The sequence below is a fragment of the Dromiciops gliroides genome, chromosome 6 (assembly GCF_019393635.1).
Source record: "Dromiciops gliroides isolate mDroGli1 chromosome 6, mDroGli1.pri, whole genome shotgun sequence".
Taxonomy (NCBI): Eukaryota; Metazoa; Chordata; class Mammalia; order Microbiotheria; family Microbiotheriidae; genus Dromiciops; species Dromiciops gliroides.
In genome coordinates this window covers 127,815,356-127,833,114 of record NC_057866.1, presented here as the reverse complement: position 1 = coordinate 127,833,114, position 17,759 = coordinate 127,815,356, and the positions used below count along the sequence as shown (strand labels likewise).

General features: G+C 42.2%; 1 protein-coding gene across 1 annotated transcript in view; it reads left to right on the top strand.

The window, feature by feature from the left end:
• The first annotated feature begins 706 nt into the window (after positions 1-706).
• Positions 707-17,759, top strand: part of IGFBP7 (insulin like growth factor binding protein 7) — an 85,960-nt gene continuing 68,907 nt past the window's right edge. The window contains exon 1 of the mRNA XM_043970961.1: positions 707-1,372. Within this exon, the coding sequence (XP_043826896.1) occupies positions 883-1,372 (490 nt within the window). The 5' untranslated portion in view covers positions 707-882. The remainder of the gene's footprint in view (positions 1,373-17,759) is intronic.

Below are 17,759 nucleotides of genomic sequence, written 5' to 3'. Positions count from 1 at the left end.
TCCAGTATCCTTCCTGGCCTCTCAGAAACATGGATATACTCAACAGTTTTAAATTGTTCAAGAGTTTCAAGATTTAAAAAGGAGGGGTACTAAAAATGCGAAGAGAGTAAAGGGAGAAATAAGTGGCATAAGGAGAGCAAACTTCTCTTCATCCAGAATGGCATCTGGATCAGCTTCATTCAAACTCAAAACCTCGTCAATTTCACTGCTCTGCAGAACTTGACAGTTTCTAAAAAACAAACTGGAATCAATAAATTCAGCTGCAACGGGAAACTGTAAATAGTCATTCCATAAAAGGGGAGGGGGTTCTGGTAATAATACTTCATAGGGTTGTCCTGAAGAACAAACGTGTGTGGGTGTGTGAAGGTGGTGTACGTATAGAATGGAATAAGTGGGTGTTGGAGTGGTACTCACTTTTTTTATCCTTAAAGAAGGTGAGGAGTGAGAAGTGATTAGGAGGGGGTGAGAACTGACCAGGAGAAGAGATACAACTTTTTTGCCTGGGAAAAGGGGAGAGTGGAAAAGGAAGAGCGTGAAATGCTCTATCCACATAGATTTCCCAAGTGGCCGGAGCTGCCTCCGCCTCCTCGCCTTTCCCAAGCCGTAGGACTGCAGTTTCTCCCCGCATTCCTGTCCGGGTCAAGCGGCCGCCCCCTCGGTGCTCTCCTGGGATGGTCTGGGCGCTGGGAGGAGGCGGGGGTGAGAGCGTCTCTCCTCCCTGGGGTGTGGTTTAAGCTGCGGAGAGGAGGCGGGGAGGGGCTGCGGCTTAAGCAGAGTGACTTGATCCCTCCCCAAAGTCAGGGGCCAGAGCTGTCCTAGGCTCCAGTTTGCGTGCAGTGGTAGCAACATTAGCAGCAGAAGCAGCAGCTCCCTCACGCAGCCATGCCACCGCCTCCGCTGCGCCTCCTGCTACTCTGCGCCACTGGGCTGCTGCTCCTGCTTCTGCCCCTCTCCTCTTCCTCCTCTTCTGAAGCCGGGGAGCCGGCCGCCTGCGGCCCCTGCGAGCCTGCCTCCTGCCCGCCCCTGCCCCCGCGGGGTTGTCCCCTAGGGGAGACCCGCGACGCCTGCGGCTGCTGCCCAGCGTGCGCCCGCGGGGAGGGAGAGCCCTGCGGGGGCAGCGGCGCCGGCAGGGGACACTGCGCGCCGGGCATGGAGTGCGTGAAGAGCCGCAAGAGGCGGAAGGGCAAAGCCGGGGCAGCAGCCGGCGGACCGGTGGTAAGCGGTGTGTGCGTGTGCAAGAGCCGCTACCCGGTGTGCGGCAGCGACGGCAACACCTACCCCAGCGGCTGCCAGCTGCGCGCCGCCAGCCTCCGGGCGGAGAGCCTGGGCGAGAAGGCCATCACCCAGGTCAGCAAAGGCACCTGCGACCAAGGTGGGAAAAGAACGCGCGTCTCTCCCTCTGCCCCCTGCCCCCACCCCCTGCGTGTGGCTCCCGGAGTTCTAGCAGTTCCCAGGGCGCGCGCCCCGAGTTAGGCTCCAAGTCCGACGCCCCAGCTTAGAGGCGTGTAACTGATGGAGCCCAGGTGAGCCGTGGCGTCCGGGAGTCTCTCTGCACCCCGCCCCAGGCCTGCAGGGGAAAGGTGTTAGGCTAGGAGCTGGTGATGGATGCGGTGCGCACTAAGGTAGTCAGTCTCCTTTTTTGGAAGTATGATTTAGGAGTTTGGTTCACGAGCCAACAAACTGGATGGGAGAACATGCAAAGGACTGTTTACTTCTGGAAAGACTTCCTCAACTACTCGCACCACCCCCACGCCCCCCCCCCACACACACACACACAAGGAAGCATGCCTAGCGTTTTCTCGCCTCCTTGACCACAGCCTCACACTTTTCACTCCATCTTGAGGGCCACCATCCATTCCCACTCCCCACCTGCAAGTCATTTTCTCTACTTCCATTCTTGGGATGAGTTCAGAGGTATTGAGTGGTAGAGACGAAACACGATGAAATTGACCACGAAGTTGAGGAATGGGGCAGATTTTAGGAAGGAGACAGGTGTTAAGGACTCGTTAAGGGTCCCCTGAACTTGTCTTTGGTGAAGTTGTGATTGCCAGTTGACACAGGTGTTTAGCTATTTTGCTAGGACTAGGTTCCAAGATGATTGATTAAAAGATTTGGGTGACATCTTTTGTCGTTGTTTGTAATAACAATAATAATTAACATTTATATAGCGCTTACTATGTGCCAGGCACTGGGCTAAACTCATAATTTCCTTTGTTAGTTGTGGGGGAAACAAGTTAGCTCACCTGGTGAAATTACTCTCTGAGTATTAGTAATCTAGGTGAGGTATTCTTTGTCTGTGGGCCAGAGGAAAATACAGGCTGCCTTGTGGAATGTCTTTGGCTTAAGATGTGTTCTTTTTTAAAAAAAATATAGTCTGTTATGGATTTTCATTATTGTATTGTTTTCTTGTTTCTTTCATGCTTAATTGGTCTACAGGATCTACTGTTTAGTGGAGATTACGTTTGAAATTTTTCTTGACAGTTTATCTTGTTTGCTTAGTTTGTCTCCGAGGAGTCCAAAGTTGATACAAATGTAAAGCCAAGTGGTAACAATTTTTTAAAAGAAAAGAAAACAAAGTCCAGACTCTCAAAGAAGAAAGAAAATGGAACTCCAATAATAATAACTGAAGTAACCAAACTAAATGAAATGGCCTTTTTCTACAAACAAAAGTTTCAAAGGAAAGTTATAATTGCAGACTTGCTTATTCACAGCCAAGCTAGAGGTTGAGTTGAGACTGGAGACATTAGGGATCATCTAATTCATACACACACACACACACACATTTTACAGATGAGAAAATTGAAGCTCAAAGACAGTGCCAGGGAGTAGGTAATACAGGCAGCAGCAATCCAGTAACATAAAGGCAGGAGCAATGGCAAAAAGGAATACTTTTTAATATTACTTTTTTATGAGCACATATTTTAATGCCAGAAAATTCTGTTCTCCTTGGCTCCTAGGTATTTATTTTGAGATAAACCACATGAATAATAATAATACGTGACATTTACATAGCCCTTTAAGGCTAGCAAAGAGCTTTATGAACAGTGTCTCCTTTGAGCCTAAAAACAACCCTAGGAAGTTATGTTCAAACTTTAGCTGCTGTTACTCCCCACAGCTGCTAAAGACTCTTGACTTTCAGTCCATTATTTTTTTCAATACAAAAGTTGGCTCAGTTTTCTAATTTTCCTTTCTGTATGTATTCACCTTTCTAAGAACTTAGGCAATGACTTTTAAGTGTTGAAACTGATGTTGCAAGATAGATGACAACTGGACTTATTACTCTGTCACAAGTCATCACATGCCTAAGAGCAATCTAAAGTGCAAGCTGCTTGAGGGCAAGGGTACAGAGGCTGCCTTAAGGCAATAAAAAATGCCCAGATCAGTGTTTTATTCCAAAATTCATGAGTTTCAGTGGGTTTTTTTTCCTCTTAGAATTTAAGAACTTTACTTAGATTAACATTTTTGTTCCAACTGTAAGTCAGACAGGGAAGCTAGGTGGCACAATGGATGAGTACCAGACCTGGAATCTGGAAGACTCATTTTCTGGAGTTCAAATCTTGCCTCAGACATGTATTAGTGGTATGACCCTGGGCAAGTCACTTATCCATATTTGCCTGGGTTCCTCCTCTGTAAAATGAACTGGGGGCAGCTAGGTGGCGCAGTGGATAGAGCACTGGCCCTGGAGTCAGGAGTACCTGAGTTCAAATCCAGCCTCAGACACTTAACACTTATTAGCTGTGTGATCCTAGGCAAGTCACTTGACCCCAATTGCCTCACTAAAAAAATAAAAATAAATAAAAATGAACTGGAGAAGGAACTGGCAACCCATTCTAGTATCTTTGAAGAGTCAAACACGACTGAAATGATGGGAATATTTTAGGGAAAAGAAGGCCTAAAAACTTAATAATTCTTCATATTTTTAAACCTAGTTATATAACAAAGAATGTTAATCATCTGTTCTGCACTCTTCTAGAAGAAAGAAATAGAGGAGATGGTCTTAATCCTGCTTATGGGTTAGGGAAAACTTCTTTGGCTTAAAGATTGTTGAACTCTGATGGAATCTTTCTGGAGATCTGAGGTAGCTAGAAGCAAGAGGAGAGAATTTATAATCTTTTTGAAGTCCTTTCCAGCTATAGACATCTATGATATGAGCAAGGTGAACAGGAATTTCCTCAAGTAGCCTGTTTTAACAGTTTTATTGATGCCTTTTGTTTTTACAGCACATTCCTTTCTGAATATATCCATTCCCCTTTCTCTACTCCGTAAACCTTCCTTTGTAACAACTTTTTGTTTTGTTTTGTTTTGTTTTTTAGTGAGGCAATTGGGGTTAAGTGACTTGCCCAGGGTCACACAGCTAGTAAGTGTTAAGTGTCTGAGGTCAAATTTGAACTCAGGTACTCCTGACTCCAGGGCCGGTGCTCTATCCACTGCGCCACCTAGCTGCCCCTGTAACAACTTTAAAAAAAAAAGTTCAGAAAACCCAACCTACACATTGACCATGTCTGACGGCAAATACAGCATTCCATACCCACAGTACCTACCTCTCCATTGAAAGGAACCTGGTACATTTCCTCAGTTCTTTGGGACCAACTTTTTATACATATTTAGTTGTTTCATTGCCTTTTCTGTTTTACATTTAAAAAGTCATTGTCGGGGGGCAGCTAGATGGTGCAGTGGTTAAAGCACCAGCCCTGGATTCAGGAGGACCTGAGTTCAAATCTGGCTTCAGACACTTGATACTTACTAGCTGTGTGACCCTGGGCAAGTCACTTAACCCCCATTGCCTGCAAAAAAAAAAAAAAAGTCATTGTCTCTACCGTTTTCCTGGTTCTGCTTACTTACTTCACTCCTTATTACTTCATGTGTCTTCTCATGTTGCTCTGAATTCCTCCTATATATCATTGCATAAAGTGAACTAATATTCTGTTGCATTCAGGTAACCTGATGTTTAGTCATTTTTCCAACTGATGGGCATCTACTTTGTTTCTAATTGTTTGTTACAATTAAAATAACTCTGAGGTACTACCTCACTCCTACCAGATTGGATAATATGACATATATATGTATATGCACACTCACACATGCATATATATCCATTGTGGAATGGCTCTTGTTCTTATATTTATGTTAATTTGATATTTGTCTTGGATATGACACTTTTATCTGTGGTATTTAATGCCACTTTTGCTCCCAATCTATAGTTTTCCTTATTGTAACTGTGTTGATTTTGATCATGCAAAAGCTTTTTTAATTTCTTCTAATCAAAAATTTGTTTTATCTTTTATGATTCTTTGTCCCTTATTTGGGTAAGAATTTTCTCCTTGGCCAGGCATGGTAATCATCATCATTATATTATTAATTATTCATAGCTAGTCATTATTAATATTATTCATTATAGTAATTTGTGTATTTTAAATATAGCTTATTAATAATCATTAAATAACTAACATTTGTATAGTGCCTACTCTGTGACAGGTACTGGAATAGGTATTTTACAAATATCTCATTTGGTCCTCATGAAACTAGGAAGTAGATGTTATTATTATCCTCATTTTACAATTGATGAAACTAAGGCAGAGACTGTCATTTGCCCAAGGTCACATAACAAACAAATAGCTAGCTGGATTTAGCAAATATTTTTTTTTAACTGCAAATAGCATTGGCTGGATTTGAACTTGGATCTTCCTGACTCAAGTCCCCCAGTGTTTTATCTACTTTGCCTGTTATCTGCATTGATGGCACAGGCCCATAATCCCTGCTACTTTAGGAAGCCAAGGTTGGTGGATCTCTTGAGCTCAGGAGTTCTGAACTACAGTGGACTAAACCCCAAGGAGTGGGGGTGCAGAAGGTCTGGCTGGTTGCCTGTGGTTGGGAAAGGAAAGAGCTCAGGCTAGAAAAAGATCAGGTCCTCCCATAGTGATAGGTAGGGGAATGGGACCCAGTGAGTAGCCCCTGCACTTTCAGTCCCAGTGAAATAGAGAAACCAAGTCTTAAAAATAAACAAGTAAATAAAAATAAGTTTCTATTAGCCATTGTTGTGAAAAGCACCTCTTTTTCCCCCTATAATTTAAAATAGATATAGATATATAGATATATAGATCATGTATCGATTTGGAATTTACTATAGTATATGGTATGAAATGTGGGCATAAATTTCTTTTTCTTCCCAAACTGTTTCTCAGTTTTCCCAGCAGTTCTTGCCTTTAGGAAATCCATTTGCAAGTAATTTATGCCCTCGAATCTTTTGAAAACCTGGGAATTGGGTTTGATTTTTTAAAAATATTTGCTTTATCCAGTTTGTTTCACTGATCTGGGTTTGTTTTTTTTTTTAGCTCATAGCAAAATATTTCTGATGGCTACTGCTTCAATTTCCCTCTCCCCTCCCCTTTTGTGTCATTACTTCTTATAGATTCTCAACCTCGTGTTCCTCCAAACAAATCTGGGTATTATTTTGTCTGCTTCTATTCTATAAGGCAACTCCTCAGTAGTTTGATTTGTAGGGAGACACTGAGGTCTTCTGCTGCCCAAAATACAGCAACAGAGTTTTTTTTTTAATTTTTTTTAGTTCTGTCTGATAAAAGAGGGCTAGGGTCTGAGTGTTTTGGAGAACACTAACCTTTTGTCCTTTTGTTGTGGCTCAAGTTCATTTTCAAGTTAAACCAGGGAGGACCTTTGTAGATAATAGTCTAAAAGGTAGGGATGAGATCCTTGAACAGAGTAGGGGAAGAAAAAAGACAATCTTAGGGGGTGAGCACTTTACCTTCTGCTTTTTAGCTGGGTGTGAGGGGCAGTGATTAAGGTCCTTATCTGGGCTAGGTGATAGCCACTATCCTGAAAAACTTGAGCAGAATTGGCCAGCTGGTTGCCCTGAAGACACAAAACCTAGATACTGATGACCAAGAGAAATGCCAAGATGCCACCACAAATCCTTTGGAGACCAGCAAAACAAGACAGAGCAGAAATTACTGTGCTCCTCCACAAAGATCACTCAGCAGCCATCAAAAGACCAACAAATCAGCATCCCACGAGACTACATTGTGCCCAGGAATTGCCAAAAGGGCCGCTGAACAAGGTGCCCAGTGAAGGAGGTGTTACTCTATGGAGGAGTAGACCCAGTAAGTGCAGGATGATGATGCTGTCAGAAGATACTCAGACTTTCAGCACCAGTGATATGAACTGCCCCTACAGGGGTGTCACACCCCCTCATATAAAATCCCTGCTGTGCATCTTTGTGTGAGAAGATGGCCCAGGTTATTGGGTTATGTTCTGTTTCATTTTCTCATACTGTGTACTAATTTGGTAATGCTTTTGTTTTGAAATAATTGTAGCTTCTAAACCGCTAAAAATGATGTTGAGCACTCATGAGCTGTCTTTGAAGGAATACTGACTTAAGAGTCAACAGAACCTTTGGGTACTAAAGCCAACACTTAGTTGGTATAATTTTTATTGTATTGGTATAGACCAACTACGAGCAATGACTGTCACTCCAGTTAATCCCGGTTTTCTTTATTCTGTCAAGGGTGCTTGTAACTGCCTTTAAGCCTTGACTCTGTCTTAACATATTGACTCCTAGATCTTTTATGAATTAGGTAAGTTATTAGTTTTGGAGACAGCTCAATGGCACAGTGGATAGAGCTGTGGACATGGAGTCAGCAAGACCTGAGTTCAAATCCAGCCTCAGACACTTAATAGCTGTGTGATCCTGGGCAAATCACTGTACCACTGTCTGCTGTGAGAATGACAGGATATAATGTATACAAAGTGTGCCCTCTGACTGGCACAAATAGATTGTTGTTTAGGTGTTTTCAGCCATGGCTGATTCTTCATGATGCCATTTGGGGTCTTCTCGTCAAGAATACTAGAGTGGTTTGCCATTTCCTTCTCCAGTTCATTTGACAGATGATGAAACTGAGGCAGAGTTGTGACTTGCTTAGTGTCACACGAGTAGTAAACATCTGAGGCAAGATTTGAACAGGCACTCTATTCACTTTGCCACCTAGCTCCCTCCCACCTCCCCCCCACACACACACCCTCCCCCAAGTAAGTGCTTATATAAAAATGCTCATTCCCTCCTCCCCCTCCCCTTCCCTTATCAAATAGCATGTTCATCATATCCCTAGAGTCTTTTTCGAAATGGTCTTTAGGGTGTATGTCATGGGACAGCATTCTAGATAAGACTGCCTTATAAGGAGGTTCTTTTGCTTCTTGAAATTCCCTTGGATTGACTCCAAGGCCAACCTTCCTCATACTGAATTCCTCTACAGTGAATAGGATTATTCCAAGGTTTCTGTACATTTCCTTTACCTCGGGCTACCCCAAAAGTGAACTGATCTCATCTTCCCTTCGAATCTTATTTGTGGAAACTACTAAAAAGCAAAGCCTTGAGTGAAGGTTTGAAGTTGTATATCTGTTTGACCTGATGGAGTGCACGTATCACACTTTGGCATCTGTGTGTGTATCTGCGCCTGTTAAACCTGAGAATGAAGGGGGACCATTTTGAGAGACTCACAGGATGTGTATACATGGGAGACGGTGGTATTTTACATCTCATCCTTTTCCATGAATCCTCCTCCCAGCTGCCAAAATAGTTTTCCTGAAATGCAGGTCTGACCACGTCACTCCTCTACTCAGGAGTAAGAGATAAGAGGACTAGGGTATTATATAAACTCTGCCTTTTAGTGTTTAAAGTGTTTAACATCTCTCTTCAAGCTACCTTTCCTGCCTTATTGTATATCACTCTCCTTAACTTACTCTATTGTTCACCCTTCCTACTTGAAGAGGGCCAATGACATCAGCAAGGTGATGTCTGGACTTGCTCGTGAATTGGATTTAAGTGAGGCAGAGCTCTGTAAAGTCAACAGTCTCATTCTCTCCTCCAGTCATCACCGTCCAGTGGTAAGACATAAATCCAACATAACTGGCGATGGCCCCACTCACTCAATGGTCCGGCCAGTTGGGTGCTGAACAGGTCATGGAGCTGTTTCTTAAATTTATTGTAGAAGCATTTACATCTCAGAAATTGGGGCATGATTTATTGTTTTGTGGTTTATCTAGACTTAAGAAAGTTATAGAGAAAGTAATGCATATTAAATATAAAAGTTGGTTGAGTGTCAACAGTTTTTTGGGTTCCCCCACCCCCCGGAGAGCAAGTTGTTAAACATTTTACCAGCACACCACTGGGTCCAGCCATAATGGCCCTATTGCTGTTCCTCACACATGACACTGAGTGCTTGCCCTTCCGTGCCTCAACTGTGTTCTCTTCTCACCTCCATCTTTTAGAATTTCCTTAGCTCAAGCAGCACCTTCAACATGAAAACCTTTCCTACTCTGGTCAATAACTAGTGTCTTCCCTCTCAGGATTACCTTGGATTTGGTTTGTGAGACCTGGTTTATGTATATTTTGTTTCCCCTAAGCCGCTTACTGTTGAAGATCTGTTCATTTCTGCCCCTACTTCCAGCACCTATGGCAATGTCAGGTTCATAATAAATGCTTAATAGATGTTGTTGTTTGATTGAACTGAACCCCTACCAGGGGCCTGTGATTTCTTTCTTCTTTATTTTTGAATTAGCTTGAAGCTGCACCTTGGCAATAGACCTAGAAATCTATGTACCTGTGAACCACCAAGGCACAAGCAAATGGTTTCTTCACAAATAAGACTAGCAAACGTCAGCCCTAAGATTTTCTCTAGAGAACTTAATCAGGAACTTGATGAACAGTTTCATGGTTATTTGGGAGGTTGAGTGCGGGGCTTCTTCTGTGAGTTACACAGACCGACTTCCTTGGTGGTCCTAAATTCACCTGATGATTTGGTATTCTTTCATGTGCCTGCCTAGACCAAACATTTCTACACTTTTTGGCATACCTTATAGATTGATGTGTAAATCTAGACCAACATGGGCATGTGCACCTGCACACATTAATAAGGGCCCTTCTGGCAGAGTCTTTCCATGCTCCTGAAAGTTGGGCATTTGTGGTCTCTCCCCAAATTGCAGATTCAGGTTGATAAGGGATCCCTGATTGAGTTCAGCCAACTCCTTTGTGGAATTCTTTGGATATGGAGAAATAAAAGAAGGTTAAAGCCCTGAAGAAATGGTGTTTATGACTAATTTATGATTGTCATCAAAAGGTTTAAATGTATTTAAACTAAATTAGTTTAATGGCAAAATAATCTAGCTACTTAAAAAATCTGTTAAATGTTGTTGTCTTTCATCCAGAGAAAGAGATAGGAGGTTAAATAGAAACAGTTAGAGTAGACACGATGACTCCCTATGCCTTCACTATAAAAAGTGGAAGATGGGGGAAGCTAGGTGGCGCAGTGGATAGAGCACTGGCCCTGGAGTCAGGAGTACCTGAGTTCAAATCCGGCCTCAGACACTTAACACTTACTAGCTGTGTGACCCTGGGCAAGTCACTTAAACCCAACTGCCTCACTAAAAAACAAACAAACAAAAAAGCATTAGAAGTGGAAGATGGGCCACACTGGAGAGAAGATTGCTTCAGGAAAACTAAAGAGAAGCAGTTGTTCTAGATAGAGACTTGCTCTAACAACCATAAATTAACTGCTTAAGAAACAAAAAGTATAACAGCAGGTGAATGTAAGATTCTTAGCACAGTAAGATAATGGTATAACATGCCATTTGTACCTAGACATTTTTAAATGAAATAATAGAACACAAGAAAAAAACATCTAAGTACAAAGGCAAACTGTGTCATCATTTAACTGTGATAAGTTTAAAGTGAAATAATGTAATGTGTTGCTATAAACACCTGTTCACCTTTATGAATGCTATGGAGTCATATTGCCTTACAATTCTTGGTTCTACATGCCTCAAGCTTTTCATACCTCAATTTCTCTGGCTGCTCTTCTCCCCATAAAGTGGTGCCCATAAATAGTAAAGGCATAGTTAAGAGGGAGAACTGAAAGTCCTCTTGAGGATTACCCCTAATGTCTTGCCCATTCTTGGAAATGTCACAGAGGTAATCATAGGAGATAAAGTGGATGATTTTGCTTACCTAAGACTATGACACTTCTGTCAAAACACAAGCAATGTATCTAAAATTGAAAAGGAAATAGTTAATTGGGAGAAAAATATTTGTAGCAAGTTTCTCTGATTAATATCTTTTATCCAGGATATATTGGGAATCGATACTGGATGTTTGCATGCATCCAGTAAGATGAAGGGAAGGGGGACTAGCAGTAATGATACCCCCAAAAAAGAGAAGAAAAGATTATTGAACCATTTTTTAAAAGTGAAAAGATAATAAAAAATTCAAAAGGAAACACAAACAACATTTTTAAAATAACAGGTTAAACTTATTCTCTACTTTGTTTTTTATGTTCTTTGCTTTTTCCCAGGCAATGGAGGTTAAGTGACTTGCCCGGGGTCACACAGCTAGTAAGGGTCAAGAGTCTGAGGTCAAATTTGAACTCGGGTCCTCCTGAATCCAGGGCCAGTGCTTTATTTACTATGCCACCTAGCTGCCCCCTATTCTATACTTTTTTTTTAAAAGCAATCTGTATATAATAGACATTTGCAGCTTCACATACATCCTGTTCCATTTTGTATAAGGAAATGTACATGGAAAGGGAGTGTTAAATTCAGAATTTTAAAAAAATTAAAAGATAAATTCCAATTTAAGCTGTAGAACTATCAACGTGAAGAAATTTGAATTTATAGAAATTTGTAGGCATTATTCTTCCATCCCCTAACCCTTGTCTTTCCCAGTACTACTAGGTTCTACAAAAACATCATGGTAGATGAAATACCTGATTGGATGATGTAGTAGGGGAGGAAGAGGTAGAGAAGGAAGGAAAGAAGGAAAAGATGAAGGGGGAGGGGAGGAAGAAGAAGAAAGAATAAAATTGGGATTAAGGGCTGTGCTGGAGCCAGCTCCAGACAGCTAACCATTTGTTAAATTTTCAGCATGAGCATCTATACTTGGGAAATCGGCAGACACTACACATGAGTTTCATTTATTGTTTTGTTGATTGTCTAGGTGATAGAAAAATTGTTAATAATGCAGATTAAACTAAACAGGATGTCCTGTGGACATTCTCTCCTCTCTCTAGTCACTTGTTAATCATTTAAAAAGGATGACCAAGTGCAGATAGGTGTTGCAGTGGATAAAGCACCAGCCCTGGAATCAGGAGGACCTGAGTTCAAATCTGCCCTCAGACACTTGACACTTATTAGCTGTGTGACCCTGGACAAGTCACTTAACCCCCATTGCCCCACCCCCCAAAAAAATCCTATTCTTTAAAATTGGCCTCAAACCCATCAGCGAGTTAAGGGGGTATCTACTCCAAGCATGGCAAGACTTCTGCTCACAGAATGGGACACAATTTGTTCCAACAGCCTTTGAAGCAGGCATCAAAGAGTGCTCATACCTTGTTCAGACATCAAAGACACCAAGGTTATCCACAATATCCCAGCCCATCGCCAGTCATCTTGACTTTTGTCTTACCACTGAATTTAAATAAGTCTGGAAGACAGAGTGAGGCTTATAACTTTGTGCAACTCTGCCTCACTTAAATCCACCCATGATGTCGATTGGTCCTCTTCAGAAATGAAGGAAGAATAACAGGAACGATTAGGACCTGCTCAGCAGGGGTCAGAGACCCTAAAAAACTTAATTTTAGGGTTTTTTCTTAATAGGATTAAAGAAAGGGCCTTCAATGTACTCAAAAGGCAAAGAAGAAACTGCCTCCAATCACCTTGTTCTTTCATCTATGTTCCAAAGAAGCCCATGTTTCTTTTTCAGAGCAGGATACTTTCTTTGGGTTGCAGAAAGCTCAAAGACCTTTCATTTACCTCCTCATACTTTAGTAGGCCAGTGGTCAACTGGTTGGAAGCTTCTACTCTGACATCTGCTCTCTCCTGCCCCAGAGCAAGGGGGAAATTATCAAGCACTATACTGCTTTGTGCATTCCAGAGAGACCACACAGAAGTCTAACTGCTGGAGTCGGTTTGGATAATCCAAGCCAGCAGGGTCGGAGACCGTTGTCTCCAGATATGAGTTATCGGAACATTTTGCTCAGGAAACAAAAATACAGAAGTGAGTTTAAATAGCAGCTGTAGCAATTACATTGGAATCCTGACTTCCAAAGAGCTACCCCTGAGGAATCGGTAGTGCATTTGATAGGGAATAAAATGCATAGGCAGCAGCACAGTTCCAAATTAGGCAAGCCTGGGAGAGGGAAGCCAAGCCGGGCAATGGCTTATTAGGGATGTTAAACCCGGCTGGAAGGGGTGTCACTGAGCCCAGAGATCAAGGAACTGCCCAATTTTTTGACAGTCCAGGGCAAACCCTGAGGCAAAGCTCTGTCAAAGTGGTGTCAAAGCACATCAGGGGCAAAATTAAAGAATAGTAGAGTTGGAAGGGCCCAGATCATCTGCTCTGGCCCACCCTCCAGAGCAGAAAGTGCTGTGCTGAAGGTACTGGGAGATGATTTTGGATACAAGGCTTTTATTAGGCAAGGTTTACGAAATAGATGAGATGTTCACCAACTTTCCACTTCCCCAGAGCAATACTCCATCCCTTTTTTTTTGGATGGACGATAGATGCTAGGTGGAGCTCTGGGCCTGGCATCAGATGCTAGCTATGGGACCCAAGGCAAGTCACTTAACTCCTATTTGCTCCTGTTTCCTCATCTGTAAAATGGGAATACTAATAGCACCCGGGATTGTTGGGAGGATCAAATGAAATAGTAATTGTAAAGTACTTAGCACAGTGCCTGGCACAGAGTAAGCACCATGGAAATAAATGTTCGCTATAGTTGTTGTTGTTGCTGCTGTTATTACGTCCCTCTCCCTTCCCACATCCCCATCCTGTTCGCCTATCTTGCTCTCAGGTGATTTCTGCTCATGTTGACAGAAATTTAAGGTGTCTGTCCATAGTGCCCATGAAATGGGCAGGCAGCTTTAGGTGATGGAAATTGCAGTGGTTTGGGAACTAGAAGACTTGGGTTTGAATCCTGGATATGCTGCTTTTAATGAATCACTTCACATCATGGAGACCTCAATTTGCTCATCTGTAAAATGGCAGGTTTTGGGGGCAGCGAGGTGTCATAGTACATAAAGTACCAGCCCTGGATTCAGGAGGACCTGAGTTCAAATCCGGTCTCAGACACTTGACACTTACTAGCTATGTGACCCTGGGCAAGTCACTTAACCCTCATTGTCCGGAGCAAAAAAAGAAAAAAGAAAAAAAAAGAGCAGGTTTGCTGAGATCAGGGTTTCTTAACTTTTTTTGTGACATGGACCCATTGGCAATCCGGTGAAACTATGGGCCCCTTCTCAGAAAGTAAAAAAAAAAAAAGGTTTTAAATGTGTAAAATAAAATATGTAGCATTACAGAGGAAACCAACTAAGAGCCATCAAAATATGTTTTAACAACCTATTTGTACAAAAATATTTATAGCAGCTCTTTTTGTGGTGGCTAAGAATTGGAAATCAAAAGAATACCCATCAGTTGGGGAACAGATAAACAAGCTGTGGTCTATGATGGTGATGGAATATTATTGTGCTATAAGAAATGACAAGCAGGATGATTTCAGAAAGGCGGGGAAAGACTTACATGAACTGATGTATAGGGAAGTGAGCAGAACCAAGAGAACATTGAGCACAGAGACAGCAATATTGTTTGATGAAGAGCTGTGAATGACTTGACTATTCTCAGCAATACAATGATCCAAGACAATTCCAAAGGACTATCGATGAAACATACTATCCACCAGTATTGACTGAACACAGACTGAAGGAGGGATAAAATTTGGAACTCAGAGCTATAAATAAAAATGTTTATTATCAAAGACTGAAAAAAATATGTTTTAAAACAAGTTCACACACTCAAGTTAAGAACCCCTGGACTTAATGATTCCAGCTCCTTCTCAATGGCATTTCCATTTTTTAAAGTGGGGTTAGGAAGAGTCCCCATCTTCTTGTTCCTTTATCTTCTGGTCAGGTCTCAAAGATGTCTTCATTCTATCAGCCTTCATGCCAAGGGCCTCTACCACCCTATCCTGTGGCTTTTGGAAAGTACAACCTATAGTCAGTCACCAATACCACCCACCCACATCTATCCACCATACCTGGGCCACCCCTATTCCTACTTTTCCTCCCTGCCCATGCCTATCATCCCCAAGGAAGTATTGACATGAAGACTTGGCACACCCAGACTGCAAAAAGATAACTGTCAGTTCCTTTTTTTAAAAATCTCTGGGTCCAAAGAATCCGCACTGTCCTTCAGTAGCTTATCCCAACACATGATAGCCTAGGCTCAGTCTTTCCCCACTTAGAAATACAAAGTTTTTATAAAGCAGAGGGTACAAGAATTGAATATGGAACACACAGCCCCTGCCCTGAGTCAGCGTATGTGTGAATGCATCTCCATGGCCTGCTCTGCTCCTGACTCGGACCAGCAGGGTAAGAGGCACTGCATGTGGGCAAATCCCCAGAGCAGCAGGGCATGTCAATGCTAACTATGAAATACCCTACTGGGAGCGGCTTGCAAACTCCCGAGCTCTGGTTATCTTACTTTGAACCGGTGCTCACAAATGCCTCAGGTTAGAATGACTGCTTGCATTTCGATCTGTTCAAACAGAATCACAGAAGAATGTTCTTATAAACAAATCATCAGAAACTCCCGTCTTGACCTTGTTCTTCATAGACTCCAGGGACAGAATCACAGGATCATGAATTTAAAGCCAGAAGGAACGTTCGGGGATGCCTTATTCAACCCTATAATTTTACAAATGAGGAAACTGAGGCCCAGAAGTCAAATGACTTACCTAAGGTCAGTGCAGGTAGTAAGTGGCTAAGTGAAAATTGAACCCAAGTCTTCTGATTCTCATTGTCCTGTATTAGCTTCAGAGCTGCCTGTCCTTGAAATATCCCCAGATTTCTAATGCAAAAAGTCTAATAGGAGCCACCTTTGATGTTGGAGTCAAATGTAAAATCTACTTTGCAGCATTAAAAAGTTTCTGCCTTCAAGGAGAGTGGAACACCTCTCCCTTTCTAATTGACCTCCTTTGTGGAGGATCACTTTTAATGGAACAGCCTCTCAAATATGTTAACAGATGTAAGCACACATCCTCGGGAGACTAGGATTCAGAGAAAACAAGATGAGCCCTGCCTGGGATTGTCTGACCTTAATGCATCTGCATGGCTCCAGAAGTTGCTTGAGGAGAATGAAACCACTGTATTAGGGAATATTTCAGCAGCTCTGATCCCTTTTTTTAAAATTCTGAATTCAACAAACACCAAACAAAATGAACATTTTCCTTGGACATGGCAGAAGAGAAGTAGGGATTTCTACATGAAACCCACCATTTCTATTATGCAGAGCTTGCTTTTCTCTTAGAGTTGATAATAAATTCAACATGCAACTTTCAAAGATGTCTGCTTCTTCTTGTCTACAGTTTCTTCTGGCCTTTCTCTTTTTTCCCAATTTTTTTGGTTGGAATCCTATCCCTAGAAAAAACTCTGTAATAAATTCTCAGAGTCAAACAAAAATCAACCAAGTCCAGAAACTTATTTCTTAACCTGGATCTTGAGTCTATCACCTCTCCAACAGGAGGTGGGCAGGATGGGTCCTCATTAGGCCTCTGGAATCATAATCCCATTTGGTTAAAAGGAGACTAGAGTTTACTGTGCATCTCAAGTCAGAATGTGTTTATAATTTTCAGTGTTTTCGCTGGCTGATTTAATTAACCAGGAACTCCTAAGCATTTTGAGAACTTCACAGAAGTGGAGAGGGAAAAGAAGAGGGTGAAGGGGATGTTTAACATTTTGACATTTAGTCAAGATGTTTTGGAGAACTAGAAAGTATGCTGGACTTGAAAGGCCTGGGTTCCAGTCCTGGCTGTTCCCCTTACTAACCAAGTGACTGTGGATGAGTCATTTCACTCCTCTGGGCCTCAGGATCCTCATCTATAAGATGAGGATAATAATTGTTTTGTTATGTTTTAGTGAGGCAATTAGGGTTAAGTAACTTGCCCAGGGTCACGCAGCTAATAAGTGTTAAGTGTCTGAGGCCAGATTTGAACTCAGGCACTCCTGACTCCAGGGCCCGTGCTCTATCCACTACGCCACCTAGCTGCCCCGGATGAGGATAATAATTCTTGCTTTCCATTCTCAGGTTGTTCTTTATAAATTATCAAGAATTCTGTAACACGAGCTACTCTTTCAGGTTTCCCCAGCTGTGGTTTTTGGTGTTACTTACTGGGTTTTCCTTCATGTGTGATGCTCTGACATATGCATCATCGGGGTGTGTCTGAGTTGTTTGTCTAATAGCAATAACGAATTTGAACTTAGCATCACCACTCTGCGCCTGGTCTGTGTTGTTCCTGAGGACAACATGAAAAGACTCACATAGGGGCTGAACTCACAACCTTGGATTTGTGAGCATGGGACTTAGCACTTGAGCTAATAACCCAAGCCTCTACTTCAAGTGAATCCCACTGAAAATTACTCTTACTCTGATAATCTGTTTTCACTGCATTTATCAAAAACTACAGCTAGGTAGATTAGTACGACTCCTGTGAAGTGATCATATTATTTGAATTTGCCCTGCATACCCCTGGACTGGAACCAGTAACCATATTTTATATAATGATAATTCTGACTAGTGTGAATTCAAATAAATGTGACCACTCCGTTACTCCCACTGATTGGGGCCTGCCTGTAGATCCAAATCTAATTATGCTTGAGCCAGTTCTTTAGTTTGTGGGGTAACTATCTATACTGCCCCCTTATCC